A 19,150-nucleotide genomic window follows, 5' to 3' on the forward strand; every position below is an offset into this window, starting at 1 on the left:
TCACTAAACATTCCCCTTTAGGTTCATAGATGGCACTTTCCTAAATAAAGCTACCAAAAAAGAGACATGCCATGAGTCATATAGTTTAACAACTACTGTAAATTCATAATCAGAATCGCAACCTTTGATCTTGCAAGAAATGTGTAATAGGTATTGTATTTCCTTCTGCTCTAAAAGTTCGTTTTTGATTTTTATGTAAGTAAAATATAATAAAATTTATATATTTTTAAATAAAAGATTATTAATTGAAATACTTGCTATATTTTACATCAAAGCTTTTCATAGATTTAAATTACAAATATTTTCATTTTATACTGAGTCAAAATTCTACAGTAGTCATGTAATTCAAAGCTAAAATTTTATTACATTGAAGGACAGATAAATTTAATCAGGAAACTGAATATTTTCTTTAAATAACATTAGCACAGTTTTTTTTTTAACCAATAACTCAACAAAATGCTTGAAAACGAACTACATTCAAAGTTAAACAAGAATTTATTTATTAAATTTCTTACAAACTATCTTTAATTTGTAAAGTTGAATAAAATAGAATATCAAACAAGTAAAATGTCAACTGATAGCAGTTTAAAAAAATAATGAGATTTACTTACATATTTAGAAAAATAGAAAAGAAACTTCCCTCAATACTTAGCATACATTGATAGGATGTTAATTTATAATTTAAGGAATATTTAGTTTAAAAAGTGCGGCTAAAACTGTTGTCCACCCAGAAATCATGATAACTTTTAAGTTGATGATATTTAAGTTCTTAAAATCTATATATCCTGTTTATTCTTACTGTCTAAAATTATCAACTTACATGTTAAAAACTAATATAGAGCACCAACAAAAAGAATTTAACTTGGATACTTTTGAAATGTCAATTAAAAAAAATAAACTTTATCTTTGATGATGCTCCATATTAATATAAAAGTAGGCATGCTGAAAGCATTCTCTCAATGGCATTCAATTTATAACAATCAATTCAACGGAAACAAATATGTCCATACACTGCACTCTTGATGTTTTATTGTTGCTTATTTGATGTTCTTCAATTCTACTTCAAACACTAAGGTTGAGTTCGGTGGAATAACTGGTGGGGAGCCTTTAGCACCATAGCTGCAAAATAATTTTATTTAATAAAATAACTAGCATCTGAGCAAATATTAGAAGAAAAAGATTTTACTAGAAATAATGTTTAAAATAATACTTCTACAGTAAGAAATTTACACTATTAAAAGTAAAATAAATTATATAATGCAATCTGTGGTCTCATAGACAGAGTAAATACTGTAAATATTATTCTTAACCAAAAAACTTGGGTGAGATAGGGATATAAATAAGAACTAATTGTTACATCAAACACACAGACGATTTTTTCTACTTTGATGTTAATAGTATTATTGATTATTTACAATGTGAGACATTATGTTTGTTACATTTTATAGCAAAAGCCATCAAGAGGGTAATACTATTATTTAAAATTTTTACTATTTCTTTAAACTTGGTTGAGATTGCTCTGTGCTGGTAAGTGTCAGTTACAAGCGTTTTCGAGTGTTTAGCGATTTTGTTTCTTGTTTTTTGGCAATTCCCACTTGAATTGAATTATTTATATATTTGTTTGTGTTGTTTACTGTTAAGTGTACGTTGTAAGTAGTTTTTTTTTGTTTTTTGTATTAAAAAAATGGATACCGACCCGCCGGACCCCGGTGGGGGTAACAAAACCAACAGAAAAAGACCTTTAAACGATACTTCTGACTCTGACCAGACTAAAAGGTTAGTTGTTAACCCATCTTCGTCGATTCCTTCAATTCAATTAACATACACCAGCCCCGAATTTCAAAACGACAAGAGGTTATACTCTTCGGATGATGCTGCTCCATTTGTTGTTCATGTCACCAAACCTGAGTCTGAATCCAATAGCGGTACGGTTCTTCGCCCTATTCAATTTGGACATTTCTTATTCAAAAACAACATCAAAAACATTGTAATGGATGGTATCAAGAGAATCGGTAGGAACCGAATTTCTATAGAATACAGAGGGTTGATATAAATGGTAAGAGATCTCCTGGGGCTCCTCTGGATATGGGGGTTCCACAGGGCTCTATCCTTGGCCCATTTCTCTTCCTTATTTACATAAATGATTTGCCATTTTTTGTACAGGACAAGCATGAGATAGTATTGTTCGCTGATGACACTTCACTTATTTTTAAGGTGAAACGTAATTTACTTATATACGACGATGTAAACGATGCTCTCTCAAAGGTTGTCTACTGGTTTGATTCAAATAATTTATTATTAAATAAAAAAAAAACAAAATTAATAAAATTCACGACACCTAATGTTAAACTTGTTGATAATGGTGTAGAATTGGGAGGAGAGATGTTAAAACCGGTGGAGTCCACTAAATTCCTAGGCATCACTATAGATTCGAAATTGCGGTGGGATCTTCATATTGAGGGGATAGCGAATAGGCTCAGCTCTGCAGCGTTCGCGGTTAAAAAAATTAGACTTATTACTGACGTAGATACAGCTCGCGTAGTATATTTTAGTTATTTCCATAGCATTATGTCATATGGAATCTTATTATGGGGAAATGCAGCTACTGTCAATACTATTTTTGTCCTGCAGAAAAGAGCTATTCGTGCAATTTATAGTTTAGGCCCTAGAGTATCATTAAGAGATAAGTTTAAAGAAATAAAAATATTGACTGTTGCTTCTCAATATGTGTACGAAAATGTTATGTATGTTCATAAAAATATACACGAATTTCCCAGGAATTGCGACATGCATAGCATTAATACTAGGAACAAACATAAACTTGCAGTGCCTGTAACTCGCTTACGCCGAGTCAGTAATTCCTTTTATGGACAATGTATACGCTTATACAACAGGCTCCCAGAAAACGTTCAAAAAGCTTCTATTGCTAAATTTAAAAAAATTGTGAAAAAACGATTGTGTAGTAAAGGATATTATTCGATTAATGATTTTCTAGAAGACAGTACGCCTTGGGAATGATGTGATCGCTTCCAGGCTATTTCAACTTATAAAATTATTGTTCAATTCGATTTGCTTTGGGAAAAAAAAAAAAAAAAACATTACTGTAAAAAAAAAAAATATGATATTAGTCCCGCTGAGTTTCTTCCGCCAGTTCTTCTCAGGTCAGAGGCTTCTTCTTTCCGAACTGGTAGTAGACTCATGACGTTCAGTAAGAAATTGTAATAATTTTATGCTGAATAAAATATTTTGAATTTGAATTTGAATTTGAATATTGAATTTAGATCAGCCGAACATGCTAATCAATTCCTAGACCATCCCGCCCTTGAAGCTGCTGGATTTACCGCAATAATTCCATCTTATAGTGTATCTCGCATGGGAATTGTTCGAGATGTCCCAGTAGATTGGTCTATGGAGGAATTTGTATCTAATTTAGAGGTTCCCCTTGGATACGGTAAGGTTATGAAAGCTAGGAGATTGAGCCGGAAAGCTGTTAATGATGGTTCCCCTACCTGGATCCCCACCCAGTCAGTTGTCCTTACTTTTAATTCTCAAAAGCTCCCACCTCGTGTTTATTGTTTCTTCTCCTCTCTACCAGTTGAGACTTATCTATTACCAACAATACAGTGTAACAAGTGCTGTAGATTTGGACATATTAAAGCACAATGTAGGTCCAAACCCAGATGCTATAAATGCTCCCAGATGCATGAAGGGGAAACATGTAATGTATCATCTCCTACATGTCTTTACTGCTCTGGTCCACACTCAGCAAATGATACTTCTTGCCCAGAATACTCTAGGCAGAAGTCCATTAAATTGATCATGTCTCAAGAAAGCATATCTTACCTCGAAGCTTCTGCCAGATTCCCTCATGTAAGACATTCATTTGCTGACTCTACAAGAATCTCTTCCTCTTCTCCGGCTTCCTCTATAAATAGAAAGAATACTCCTCCAACGACAATCTCCTATAAAAAAACAGTATTTACTCCTCGACGCCCTCCTCCCCCTATCACACCCGGCTATGACAGTCATGCTCATAGGGAGATTGTAGAGACACCTGTTTCTGAATCTCCAAATGGATGTGCAGTCCCAAATGATTCTCTCTCTCCTAACGATAACGTTATTGAACTTCTTACTTCTCTCCTGATCAACTTGCTTTCCCGGTTCAGTGATTCCGAGCTACCGAACAATATTCACAAAAACTTAACTCAGCTTGCAAACCTCATTCCCAACAATGGAGCACATCATCCTACAGTGGAACTGTCGTAGCGTTAAAAACAAAATCCATGAATTATTATATTTAATTAAAAAGCACAATCCATTAATTCTTGCCGTTCAGGAGACGTGGCTAAGACCTGGTTCTCATTTTAGGGTCCCGGGCTATACATGCCTCCGGGACGACAGGTCTGATGGCAAAGCTGGAGTGGCCATACTGGTCTTCAGGAACTGTATATATTCTTCCGTTTCCATTCCCCCACACAGTGACTTAATCAATATTGTGGCTGTCCGCATTTTAAACATTACTTTCTTCTCTGTGTATATACCTGAACCTAATATTAATGTCCTGTGTGAATTCTCATCTATCCTCTCCTCTATTTCTCCCCCTATTGTTGTGTTAGGTGATTTTAACATTCATCACACATCTTGGGGTTCCTATTATTGTGATTATTTGTCCCCATATTTTTTAGATATCTTAGATGATTATAACCTTGTTATGTTAAATGATGGGTCCCCCACTCGCAGAGTCTCCCCTCTACAAAACCCAAATAGTGCTGTAGACTTATCATTCTGCTCTGCATCCCTTTCTTCCCTATCCTCGTGGACCATTCTCCCTCATTCTTTTGGCAGCGATCATTTTCCAATTGTTATATCACTATCATTCTCTTCTAGACCTACTGTTATCCCTATTCCCCCTAGATTGAAATTTAATGTGGCCAAAGCAGATTGGTCACAGTTTGCAGTAGTTACGGATAATGAAGTCAGTCATATCCCTCCTGTCCAATCAAATAACGTCCACCTAGTATATAATTATTTTAAAAATGCACTCTTGCAAAGTGCTGAAAAGGTAATTCCTTTAAAAGGGTCTGGCACTTTTAAAAGGACATCCCCTCCTTGGTGGGATGCAGATTGCTCAAATGCATGTAAGCGTCGCAAAGATGCAGAGCGACAATACTCTTCTATGAGTCTTGATAATTATTTAAATTATAAAAGAGTGGCAGCTGAAGTGAATAGACTGCTCTCTAAAAAGAAAAAGAGTGGCTGGTACCACTTTTGCGAAAGTTTATCCCCTGCCTCTCACCCTTCTATTGTTTGGAAAAACATTAGGAGATATAGAGGAACACTTTCTGCTAGTGATAACCATCAGTCCAATGATACATCTACTTGGATCAATGCCTTCTCGCAAAAGTTGGCACCTCTATCAGTCCCTTCATTGGAAGAGTGTACAACGTATATAACCTCAAATCATATCCCATCAAATCAATTCGATGCCCCCTATTCTATGGAGGAATTTCAACTGGTTTTGCAGTCCTTAACAGACTCCTCTCCTGGTGAGAATGGGATTCCTTACTCTTTTATTGTCAAGAGTGGTCCAGCTACTCAAAAGCTTTGCCTAGATATTTTAAATTATATATATCAATCGGAAGTTCCTCCAAATGAATGGCGAAGACAAATAGTTTTGCCTATCTTGAAACCGGGAAAACTTAGTACAGACCCATATGGCTACAGACCAATAGCATTATCGTCCACTATCGCTAAGATCCTTGAACATCTTATTAAAAACCGATTGGAATGGATTATGGAAAGTGGAGGAGTCCTTTCCAAAACTCAATTCGGTTTTCGAAAAGGCTTTAGTACTATGGACAGCCTTGGGATCTTCATGACAGACTTACGCATTGCATTTTCTAAAAAAGAAACAGTTGTGGGAGTATTTCTTGATGTGGTATCTGCATATGATAATGTTCTTCTTCCGGTGCTCAGGCAGAAAATGCTAAATCTGAGTATCCCTGTGAGGATGACAAATTTTATCTATAACTATTTTTCTTCTCGCTCTATTATTATATCTACAAGACATTCTTCTTTCCCTCCAAGAATGGTGTGGAAAGGACTCCCTCAAGGCTCTGTTTTGAGTCCTCTCCTTTATAGTATATATACTTACGACTTAGACCTCTCAGTTAATTGTTTTTGCAATGTCCTTCAATATGCAGATGACCTATCACTATATATTTCCTCCAAAGACATAAATGAATGCACTACTCGACTTAACTCTGCCATTGCCTATTTGAATGATTGGTTAGGTAATCATGGGTTGTCTATATCTATTGAAAAAAGTACTGTAGTGGTTTTCTCTCGTTCCAGACTTGTTCCTGACATTAATATAACTAGTAACCAACAAGTTTTCCCGGTTAAAGATAGTGTAAGATTCTTGGGTGTTTATCTGGACTCAAAGATGACCGGTATACATCACATTAATCACATAAACCAGAAATGTGAAAAGAACATTAATATGTTACGGTCCCTTTCAGGAGTATGGTGGGGCTCCCATCCTTATTCCCAGCAGCTACTTTATAATTCCCTCGTCCGTAGTCATTTAGACTATGGATCTTTTCTCTTAGAACCCTGTAATAAATTATCTTTAAAGTCATTAGACAAGATCCAGTCCAAATCACTACGAATCATTATAGGCGCCATGCGATCCTCCCCAGTTAATGCTCTCCAAGTTGAATGTGTTGACCCTCCTCTTCATCTTCGTAGACAATACCTATCTGATAGATTCCTTTTTAAAGTCTTTCAATCTCACTATCACCCACTTATTAGTAAACTCCATACTCTTTCCCGACTCTTCTCTTCCTCTAATTATTGGTTGCACAAAGATCCCCCATGCCTCTTAATTAGTTACCAAAAACTGACTAGTCTCCCTTGCCCTATCTATCAATGCCGACTTAATCCCCTTTTTGATACTCCTTTTGAATCTCTTATATTCCCACCTGACATCATCCTTAACTTTTCTATTGAAAAAGGCTCACCTATTGCTAACATTCAATTTAATCAAATAATAAACGAACAGTTTAAGGACTGGATACTTATTTTTACGGATGCATCAAAATTTTCTGTTCATAGCTGCGTTGGTGTATCCGTCTGGATCCCTAAAGTAAATGTGATTTTAAACTTTAAATTACCTGCCATGTCTTCAGTTTTTACAGGGGAGTCAATAGCTATTTTAGAAGCACTTTCTTTTATAGAATCACATCATTTAGATAAGTCTATTATACTGTCAGACTCCAGAAGTGTTCTTCAAGCTATTGTGTCAAACCCATTTCGGTCAAAAAACAAATTTTCTTACATCCTGAAAATAAGACAGTTACTTTTTAAATGCCACTCACAGAACATTCGGGTTGTGCTTGCATGGATTCCTGGACATAGTGGGATTGTAGGTAATGAAAGTGCAGATGCTTTTGCTAAAGAAGCTACAATATCTGGTATCCTTAGTCAATTTAGAGTACATTGCCAGGATCTCATCCCATTTGCAAAGTCCCACATGATGACTAAATGGAATAACCTTTGGTCTCAGTCAAGCAGATCCTGTGGCAGATATTATGCTGAAATTCAAGACTCCATCCCTCCTACACCTTGGTTTTTCCAATACCGTCAAGCTTGCAAATTTGTCTGTTCAAGAATATGTCGCCTTAGACTTGGACACTCATGTACTCCTGTATTTCTTGCAAAGATCAGGATCAGGGACAACTCCCTTTGTGAATGTGGGATCGACGAAGGTACCCCAGAGCATATCTTTTTCTGTTGCCCAAAGAATTATTCTTCTCTCTATGACCTACTTCCTCCATCTATTCCCCGTCCTTGTAATTTCAAATCTATTTTATCGTATGTACATACCCCTTTTATTGATATTTTATGTTCGTATATATCAACTAACAACATTAAATTGTAATGTGATGTCTATCTAATAAATTAACAATTTGTGTTTGTGTTTGTTTTAGGTAATTCAACAGTGAAAATCTGCCACTTTAATACCGTATAAATATTTAACACTTGTACTCTCATGACACCAATATTCTTAGCAGAGCATTTACCCTAAACATAAAATCATAGACTCACTCTGACATTGGCAAATCCTCACGGAAGCCATTATACAAGAAGAAGAAGAAACTTGGTTGATATAAATTATAGAAAATCTATATTTTGTTCATTAGCACAAGTAAATTTTAATTAGCATTATTGTAAAAACAACAGTGAATATAAAAAGGATAGCCTATATAAAATATTATATTTAATAAATATATCACTTCAATTATAACTGCCTAGAAATTACCAATTTCGTTACTTACCCCATCGCAGGTGGGCATACAATCTTTCTCTTTCCTCCGACCTTCATACCAGCAACACCGATGTCCCATCCAGTGATAACTTCCTTGGCACCCAACTTGAACTTGAAACCAGGTCCCTTCTGGCAGCTGTCAAACATCTTGTTGTTCTGCTTCAGACGACCTTCATAATACACCTGTCAATTTAATAATTAAATTAATTTTAAGCAATCTTTAAACAACAACTTTCATTGAGTTATGAAATATCGAGCTCAAAATCTGGAGCAGTCCAACTTGGGATGTACCTTAATCTTACAGAAGATCCCAGCTAAATAATATTGCTCACCAGAAGTGTTATCTCTTTGGCGAGTAATGTGACCAGAGCTCCTGGGGGAAATTAGGGGGTAGAGTCGGCAACACAATACGTACCAGGGGGGGTCAAAAAGTTCGCGGAATGGCGGGGTTGGCGAGGTTGAGCTTACTCATCCAGGTAGGCGCTAATTGAGTGAATCATTATTAGTATATATATATATCAAGTTTTAGCCTAATCTGGCCATTAGTTCTTGAGTTATCTACGAGTAAACAAGTCAATCGGGAAGAAACTAGCCACTATGGAGAAAATTGAATATCATGCCGTCATTAAGTTTCTCACCAAAGAAAGAAAGACACCTCAAAGCATTTTTCAAGAGATGTCAACTGTTTATGGGGATTTCGCTCCTGGGAAAACCATCATTCTTTATATATTTATATATATATATATATATATGTATATATATATATTTATTTATTTATTAATATATATATTTATTTATTTATTAATATATACACGGTGATTTTATAACCGTTTTGGAAACGAAATATTTTACTTTGGAATCATCTATAGTACCTATAAAAATTGATAAATCAATTGTAATGTTGACTAAAAAAAAGTTTCAATTTTAATATTCATTTTTACTCGATCGACTTGGAAAGTAGTAAGGCACTGATCATTCATTCATTATTTTATATGAATGAAACACGTCCGTGCGCGTTTCGGTTGATAAAAGTATACCTATAGGCGCGAGCTAGCGAGTACTTACGTAGATAGACTCGTTTGTCCTTCATACTTTACACGGGCTTAGGACCGTCAGAAATACCTATTTTATTTAAACTTCTTTTCGATTATTAACCACGATTGTTCTTTTCACAACAAATCAATTTATAAACGGACTGTAGGTATAAATTTCTGGCGTATTTAAAAAATCGGAGCTATCTACAGAATAATTAACTTACATACGTATTACCAGTTTATTTACACTTCTCTGTATCGAAGCAACTGCTCAAAATGGAGTCCGCTGCGTTAATACACAAACTTACACGTTTAATACAATTCTTTTAATTTTCTTAATGTGTCTTTATCACTTTTCACTTTATCAAAAGCGTCCACTATCGCAATGCGTAAATCATCACAGCTTTCATATTGACGTGTATAACTTTTTATTTCCGACCACAAGAAAAAATCCAGGGGCGTTAAGTCCGGACTTCCAGGTGGCCAAGACACAGGCCCTCCTCGACCTATGCACCGATCACTAAACTCATTGTCCAGGTACGCACGCACTACACTCGCGTAATGAGGGGGACAGCCGTCGGCTTCGTCTTGGTAGTACATACCTCTCGAGTAAGCTAACGGCACATCGTCTACTAACTCAGATATTACTCTCCTTAACATCTCTAAGTACGAGTTGCCGGTTAGATGACCTTCAATAAAAATAGGCCCTATTAATTGGTCGTTAATAATACCGGCCTACACGTTCACACTGAAACGAACCTGGTAATAGTTTTCTCGTATCAAGTGGGGGTTAATTAGAGCCCAGTAATGCTTATTGTGCACATTGTATAGTCCCACTCGAGTAAACAGTGACTCGTCCGTCCAGAGTATGTTGTCGTTTGTATTATTTAACAACCACTGGCAAAAGGCGATTCTTGCCGGTGTGTTGTTTATTACGTGAGCCTTACGAAAATGATACGGGTGTAATCCTTGTGTACGTAATATCTTCCATACGAAGTTTTGGCTAACATCGAGTTCTCTTGCTGCCATCTTTGTCCTCCGCCGGGGATCGCGCTCGAAGTACTCAAGAACATCTTCAAACTTCGGCGAATAATAATTTAAATGTCCTTGACCTTGTTTACGCATGTACCGCTATGGTATTACTGACCGACTGAAACTGAAAGTCAAGGACGCGTGACGCCGACGATTAAAAGTGAGCCCCGCCCACTCGCATGTTCAATGCAATGCCGTCATTGGTCGACTCCGGCGCAATTCGGTAGCTTTGTTTTTTATTGGCTAATACGATTTTGTGACTCGATATTAAAACGTATAGTATTTCTATTTTTAGAATGTACCTACCGTGTAGCCGCTACTACTGGTTCTCACTTTTTGTCTGTAAACGATATGAATATCGACTTTGATGAAAAAAAAATTACATATATTATTAAATTAACGTTATATATAGCTTCTGTTATTGATAAATAATTCAAATTTTTCGTTTCCAAAACGCTTTCAAAATCACCCGGTATATATATTTATTTATTAATATATATATATTTATTTATTAATATATATATATATATATCTTGTACTGTGTGGCTACGGTACTAAAGAATATAGCCACCCCTCTCTTCCCGTGGGTGTCGTAAGAGGCGACTAAGGGATAACACAGTTCCGCTATCACCTTGGAACTTAAAAAGCCGACCGGTGGTGGGATAACCATCCAACTGCTGGCTTTTAAATACACAGGCCGAAGACGGGCAGCAGCGTCTTCGGTGCGACAAAGCCAGTACTGCGGTCACCAACCCGCCTGCCCAGCGTGGTGACTATGGGCAAAACCCATGAGTTCACGTTATTTTTGGCGTAAACTTGTGGAGGCCTATGTCCAGTAGTGGCTGTACTGTATAGGCTGTAATGATGAATGATGATATATATCTTGTGTCACGATGTATGTTGCCAATAAACTCCAAAACTACTAAACCAATTTTAATCAAATTTCACATGTACCCGTATTTTGGTCTAACTTACTGGATAGGATAGTTATCATCTCAATTATTCGCTTATGTCGTGAATGTAAACGAATAATTCAATCAATTGTTTCTTAAGCAAGTATTTATTTACTGTTTATTTTTACAAAGTTCTCATAGATGGCGGTGTACGTTGATTCATCGATAAAATTCTTCAATATTGTTTGACATCTAGGTTGCAAATAAACCCAATAGATGGCGCTGTTCTATTTCTTAGAATAAAAATTCTATTACTTTATTTCACGTAATATTTATTTATGTTCACGATATAACCGTTTATTTTAATGGTTTGTGACTGGTATTTTTATAATTATACTGCGTATTATATTACAATATTATTACCATTAATAACAAAAAAAAAAATGTTGTACTATTTTTGTTAGAGAATTATTAAATAAAGTCTAGGCGCCAAATTTTAATCAAAGTTTCAAGATCTGGCCATCAAATTCTATCGAGTCGTCATCTCTGGTTTGTCCAAAGCTTTGGTATCTCATTCGTTCTTGAGACCTCTGAGCGTAAACAAAGCTCCCTCTCGAACAGTCGAGACCCACTATTTCGAACAATCGATCAATCGATTCTTCTCGAAGCATGCGAACCAGAACGTTCGGGAAATTCAAGGTTCAGGTATAAATACTGGCACCAAGAGTCACCGCAGTTCAGTTCCTTTCTAAATGAGTGAATTAATACTATCTCCCGGAAAGTGTGAATAGTCTCCGTAAAATCTCAGTGCAAGTCTTAGTACAGCTCTCTGCATCAGTCTCTACGTAAATACTCCTGTGCATTTACCAAGTATATAACCTCTGCAAGTATCAATCAGTGCAAAATCATAACTTTATGCACATGTAAGTATTTTTTACTTGCATTTTATTTTGTTCATGAGTGTAAATTTCGCAGACTAAAATTCATTTTTTAATAATAAATAAAAATAAATAAATAAATAAATGAAAATAAAATAAACGCACTTATGAATAAATGATTTAACTTTATAAACATGCATTTTTTCTTTTTAACTTATTAATATTTTAACAATTTTCTTTTCAATCATAAAAATTAATTATTGTCAACCATATTTTTATTTTGATTTTTTTATCCGATAATTGTTAATTAATCCATTCATTAATTTCGATCTAATTTATTAATTTATTTCAATTATAAATATTTTAAATTTCAGAATAATGCCGCGGAAAAACTCTAACCTCGACAATGCGTGTAGCAGATAGGCACGACTCCAGCGTGCTCTGCGAGCTCGAGAATCAGAGGAAGAAACTGCAGCAAGAAATGCAGCTCAATGAATTAGAACAGCAGAAATTCGTAGACAAGAATCTCAAGAACAGCGTGATAAACGCCTGCGACAAAATGTATTAAGGACAAGAACTGCGCGACAACAGAATATAGCCAAATTTAGAGAACTCGAAAGAACGAGGCAACAAACCAGTCGCGCATTAACACGTGCTTCATTCTTTTGCCGTGCGTTCGAGTATGAACCAGACATTAATTACTCTGCACATTCGAACGTGCGATGGATAAAATATGCCAATATTGCCACGTGTTGAAATTCCGAAATGAAACAACCGGTATGTATGTATCTTCATCTCTTCCTACTCCACCGAAACCTGTTTGTATTAGCAAAAGACAGGTTAACCAAGAATTAAAAAACACAATTACACAACTTAGTGTTGAGACAACAACAACACAAATTAGTGTTGAGATAATTGTCAATTTTATTAAATTAAAAAAAAAAAAAAATTTTAAATGGAAACAATTGGTCAAAATCAATGTTATCTACCTCATTTATAAATTTGAATTTTTCAATATTATCAATTAATTTTTTGTATATATTTTGTAAAGAAGTCATTTTGTATCACGCATTTTGTACAACAGTATGAATTTTTCAATTGAGTACTCCAGTTTTATTTTCAATTTAGCTAATTCGGTTTTACCGGAAGGGTTTTATTTGCTCAGTTGCGATTAGAGAAATAAAATATGTGCAGTTCACCGGGTCAGCTAGTGATTTATAAATGGCACACCCTTTTCAAACAAGGAGATTCTCCATTGAAGACGACCCCCGACCTGGACGGCCGATTGAAGCTACCACGCCAGAAATAATCGAAAAAGTTGAAAAACTTGTATTGGAAGATGCCCGGCTAAAGAAAAAACAGCTTGCAGCATTAGTTGGAGTATCAAAAACAATTATTTTGAACATCCTACATAAACACCTTGGTACGACTAAAGTCTGTGCAAGATGGGTTCCGAGAATGCTTTCTGCGCATCAAAAACGAGAGCGCGTCGAAAGTTGTCGCGAGTTTTTGAACAGTAGGAAGAAGTTATGGCCCGAATTGTAACTGGCGATGAAACTTGGGTTCACCATTATGAACCTGAGTCAAAGCAAGAGTCGATGCAGTGGCATAAAAAAAGGCACACCTAAACCCTAAGAAGTATAGGGTGTCTCAATCGGCCGCAAAGATCGTGGCGTCGATCTTCTGGGATACAGAAGGTATTCTTTGGTTTGATTGTAAGGAACGTGGTGTTTCCGTAACGGGAGAATACTGCGCTTCTTTACTAGATCAATTAAAAAAAGCTATTAAAGAAAAAAGGCGAAAAAAGCTTACAAAAGGCGTGCTCCTTTTGCACGACAATGCGTCCGTGCACACAAGCCAGGTTGCGACGGCTGTCATTCACCGGTTCGGTTTCGAACAACTGCACCACCACCCACCCTACAGACTAGACCTGGCCCCAAGCGACTATTATTTGTTTCAAAAAATGACTGCGTGGAAAAAAAAAAATTGGCGACGATGATGAAGTGAAGTCGGCAATTCCGGCCTATTTTGACGCCCAAGACAAATCATTTTTTTTCGACGGTATTACGTTGTTTTAAGTTATTTGACAGATCTAATAAATGCATTAGGGTTAAGGGAGATTACATTGAAAAGGAAAAAGTTGTTTTTGTTGTTTCATTTCATAATCCTTCTCCGTCATTCCGCGAACATTTTGACCTCTTCTCGTATGTATAAGCTAAAGTAATTGCTTACTATAAGGTGGGCCGTTTGCTTGTTTGCGAACATAGTTGTATAAAAAAAACTGATATAAAGAAACTTATAATCATACCAGGACGACTTTGCCAGGTTTAGCGACTGGTCCGGTGCCTACTTTTATGTCTTCAATAAACACTCCACCTGAGAGTGTCTTCTTTTCTCTCTTTTCACCATCTTGAGCATCTTTTTTAGCTTCAGGTTTTTTCTTGTCAACCTTTTGCTGCTCCGCTTGTTTCTCTTTCTACAGAATATGAAATAAATACATATGTCAAATTGCTTTTACTTTTTTTATACTTTTTTATCATTAAAATCTTTATCAAAAGTTATTTTAATTAAGCCTACCTAAAATATTGAGATCAATAAAAAACAGGAAAACAAGTTAAAGTGAAAACAAGTGAAAGTTATTAGTATATATTTTTCACACCTTGGGTTTGTCAACTCCATTCACTTGTGGCTGTTTCTCTTTTTGAAGTTTTTTCTTAAGGCGACGTTTCTGAGACCTCGACAATTTGGAGACATCTACATTGCTGCCGTCCTGGCTGCTTTCAAGAGTTGTTTCTGCCTTTTCCGAAGAATCTTCCTCTTCTTCTTCATCGTCATCGTTATCCTCCTCTTCTTCTTCATCATCATCTTCTTCATCACTATTTTTATACAAAAAATAATAATTAATACTACCGACTAATACATTACAATTTACCAGGGAAGTTATTGATATGATATGTATAGTTATGGACATTACTTACAGGAATTGCCTAAGTGGAGTATATAACAATTTGACTCATAGTAGGGAACATATTTGCCAATCCACAATGGAGCAGTGTGGTGGATTAAACTCCAATCTTTCTCCTACATGGGGAAAGAAGCCTATGCCCAACAGTGGGATGTTACAGCATGAATGTGTACCATTTGGTACTTTTGAATAGAAATACATGAAGAAATTATTGATAACATAAAAAAAATACGAAGAAACATAACATGACAGATTATACACACTAATCTTTTAAAAATAAAATTCAAACAAATATAAGAATTTTTCTACCTGTCTGTTGCTTCAGCGGATGTATTGGCCTTGAAAGATTCATCATTTTCATCAGTATCAATGTCCTCACCCTCTAGGAACTTCTGTAATGGATCGTCTCCTTCATCCTCTGAGTCAGAACTGTCTTCGGCAGCAGCAGCCTTCTTGCCCTTTTTCTCTTGCTGTTTGTCAAGAAATAATTTATTAGTAAAATTAAAATTACTCAACTGAGGTAAAAGACAGAAAATATCCAGCTCAGAATCTGTAGCAACCCGACTGGGGAAGTACCTCGACTTTACAGAATAAGTGAGTTAGTTGACCAGAGCTCCTGGGGGTATTGTCAATATGGACAACAATGTGCTTGCAATGCTTCTAGTGTTGCAGCTGTCTAAGCTAAGGTAGACACTTGTTTGACAACTTAATTTTATAAAAAAAATTGTCATAAAAGTAGGATACTCAGGACTCTTTTATAGTTCATATATTTAAATATTGTTTTCTCGCAAACTAAAAAAAATCGACTTCAATTACATCATCAAGTAATGGAACCTATGGAATGGACATGAAAAAATTGTCAAGTAAATATGCTTTATTATAGAGATGAAACGGATATCCGGTAACTATCCGGTATCCGGCCTATCCGGTCTTGTTTTCACTATCCGGCCCGATACCGGATAGTAATTCAGTAGCCGGCCGGATACCGGATAGTAATTCAGTATCATCATTATTGGCCTTAGTCCGTCTATTGTAGACGATTTAGATAGTGTCAGACAGACACTGTGTCGCCTAGGACACTCTTCAGGAAAACACAGAGTTGCCTAAGCTCTGCGTCACCCTCTCGACCTAACTGGCTAGGCCTACAGGAACGACGACTCGATACGTGTGGAGCCAGTTCGGCTGCAGGGGTCTTTCACATTTTAGAGCTATGCCATGAATGCTTGACGGAGACCCCATTTCGGGTTTCAAATGAAGTTTTGCTTTTCCAGGACCCTGATGATTTTGAGCCAGGTTTATCCCTCGGTCGCCTTTTACGACCCCCACGAGAAAGAGCAAGTGTGTGTGTGTGTGTGTGTGATACACCAAACAGCTAATTTTCGCCGGATATCCGGCGGCCGCATATTCGACTATTCGGCCACATGGTCGGCCGAATATCCGGTATCCGGTATCCGGCCAAACCGATATCCGTTTCATCACTGCTTTATTAGATATAATTCCAAAAGAACTTTTTATATTTCAATTAAATTGAAATGGGACCACATAATATGCAACACCTTTCGATTAAAAAAAATATATCGAAATCTGTCCACCCAGTCAAAAGTTCCAAAGTAACATGTATAAAAAAATACAGTCAAAATGAGAACCTCCTTTTTGGTTAAAAAGGAGTTGGTTGAGTGAACCATCATAATACAGCAAAAGTTACAAAGGTTACAAATAAAATTTGAACAGTTATATCTTCATAAGGATAATTGTTGAAATATGACAATTTTATTTGTTTCCACAATAGAAGTTGGTAGAACATGGGTGTTGCTATAGTAAATATTAGACACTGTTGACTTGAGCACAAAATCTTTTTATAAAGCTTTTAATTAATAAAGGAATTGTCTGGAAGAACTCGCTCTTAGCTAAGACCTCCTTTATACATCTTTCTTTATATGTATCACTTTTTTTTTATTGTTTCTTTGTGTTGTACAATAAAGAGTATTTATTATTATTATTATTATTATTATTATAAATTTCTTACCCTATAGTGTAAAACTAACAACATGAATGCAACCATTGATGTGTACTTATTATATTAATAAACTCCAACCTACACCTAAAGAATTCAGGACTAAATCTAGTCTGCTTTTATTGCTTTTGCTATTGGCTAATATTCTCACTGTTTGGTGTTGACAAAAAACCATAAAGAAACAAACATGCACATATCTCAAAACATACTAAAGCACTGCACATTAACACCCTACCTGATGCTTAACAAGAGAAGGACTGCTAACAAACCATAGATATAGAATGTTTCGCTGCGCAAACGAAACATAGCGAACATTTACGTAGCGAAACATTCTATATCTATGTAACAAACAATAACAGATTAGTATAGTGCGGTCTCAAACATAATACATGACTTTCTGCTGTGTCTCAACTTTATTGTGCCAGTATAGTGCCATGTAGACACTTTATTTTATCAGGTGTTTTTTTTTTGCACATTAATTTTAAATGTAATGCCTAAATTTAATTCCTCTGCATTTTTTTAAGTGTTTTAAAGCTGTGTGGAAGTCAGAAATAAATGTAATTTCATTATATTAATTACATTTTTATCCATAACAGGCTAATAATGCTATTTGTATACCTTAGCCTTCTTGTTAGCACTGCCCTCATTGCTGTTCTCTAGTTTCCTCTTATTCTTAGCAGGGACCAGAGCTGGTACTTCCTCCTCTTCTTCTTCTTCTGCCTCCTCCTCGTCTGAAGGCTCATCCTCAAATTCAGGGTCCAAGTATCCCGTTAAATGGACATTGCATTTGCCTACAGTAATATTAAGAGTAAAAATAATATTATTACATAAAAGACTTCAGTACGTTTGACACAATAAACAAATTAACACTGGTAGCACCAGCATAAAATTTGATCACTTCTAACGTTTGCTTAATATGTAATTATTAAAAGCATACATGTAAGAAGTATTTATCAAATTGTTTTATTCTACACAAGTAACATGACATGACTAAATACTCTTCTTCAACACTATACATAAAAAAGAAAAATTTCCGAGTGATTCTAAAATAACTAAAATTTTAGACTGCAAAATAAATCAAAAAGCAAAATAAAATTTACATTTATTTAGCTTATGCGATTTGCTGAAGATATAATATATTAATTAGTTACCATTGGTCAAAAAAGAAACCGAATCTCCAGCCTTGAAATACAAATCAAGGGGCACTTGAATGGTTTTGTTCTTCTGCAATGTGCACACGAGGAAGTTCTTGCCATCCACCACAATCATGACTTGGCAAGGATCATTGTCACCGGTTGAGATGTCCATAGCCGCCTGCGAGATATGGAATGGTTTCTCCACAACTTGGGAGTACCGCTTGTTCGGTTCCATTATTAATCCTAAAGAAAACGAGACTTCTTTATAACGTCAATTAAGATAAGCATCCGTTACATTTCATATTTCACAAAATATATTCAACATGTGTTGACGGCATAAAGTCCCACACGTTACGAGTTGAAACAAAAGCGAAATTACATTTTTTAACAAATAATCTTGCTCAAGGTATGATTTATCTAATTAAACGTGTGTTACTTAATACTCTTAAAAGGATTTTTGAGTAAAAACTGTTTAAACTCACAAACACGTGGTTTTATACGGTTACCGGTAACTTACCCCAAAACATGTTGGAAATTTATTAAATGTACGGAAATGAAGATAATATACAATAACTGCCTAATACAAATGCTTAACACAAGATAAAATCTCGCTAAAATTAGACTACTTTAACGGATTATCACTACAGGCGGTAAAATTACACTTAGAAGCGGCGGATTCCTTCCAAGTTCCACAAATCCACACCATAAAAATTAAAGACCAAAGAGTATAAAGACAGTACAGCGCCACTAATACGGTCTTTGAAAATTCGAGCTATTAATGTTCCATAGACAAATAATATAAAAATTAAAAAAATTATAATTTTAAAGTATTTTTTTTTTTAATACACAATATTTTATTTCATTTTAAC

General features: G+C 35.6%; 1 protein-coding gene across 1 annotated transcript; it reads right to left on the minus strand.

Moving 5' to 3' along the window:
• Positions 1-241: 241 nt before the first annotated feature.
• On the minus strand, positions 242-19,035 carry LOC123659180 (46 kDa FK506-binding nuclear protein). Its single transcript, XM_045594433.1, has 8 exons — positions 18,799-19,035; positions 18,297-18,524; positions 17,764-17,936; positions 15,441-15,601; positions 14,826-15,042; positions 14,475-14,642; positions 8,340-8,512; positions 242-1,119 (listed from the first exon to the last, which is right to left on the minus strand). Exons 1-8 carry the CDS (start codon positions 18,806-18,808, stop codon positions 1,038-1,040), a joined length of 1,212 nt encoding a protein of 403 aa, XP_045450389.1. The 5' UTR covers positions 18,809-19,035; the 3' UTR covers positions 242-1,037.
• Between the last annotated feature and the right edge of the window lie 115 nt (positions 19,036-19,150).

Source organism: Melitaea cinxia, chromosome 13, assembly GCF_905220565.1.
Source record: "Melitaea cinxia chromosome 13, ilMelCinx1.1, whole genome shotgun sequence".
Lineage (NCBI taxonomy): Eukaryota > Metazoa > Arthropoda > Insecta > Lepidoptera > Nymphalidae > Melitaea > Melitaea cinxia.

Excerpts from the sequence above, each read along its gene's own strand:
- LOC123659180 (XM_045594433.1), bottom strand. Across the intron at positions 15,602-17,763 it reads GTGCTAACAAGAAGGCTAAG|CAAGAGAAAAAGGGCAAGAA; the intron begins GTATACAAATAG and ends CTTGACAAACAG. Across the intron at positions 14,643-14,825 it reads ATGGAGTTGACAAACCCAAG|AAAGAGAAACAAGCGGAGCA; the intron begins GTGTGAAAAATA and ends CATATTCTGTAG.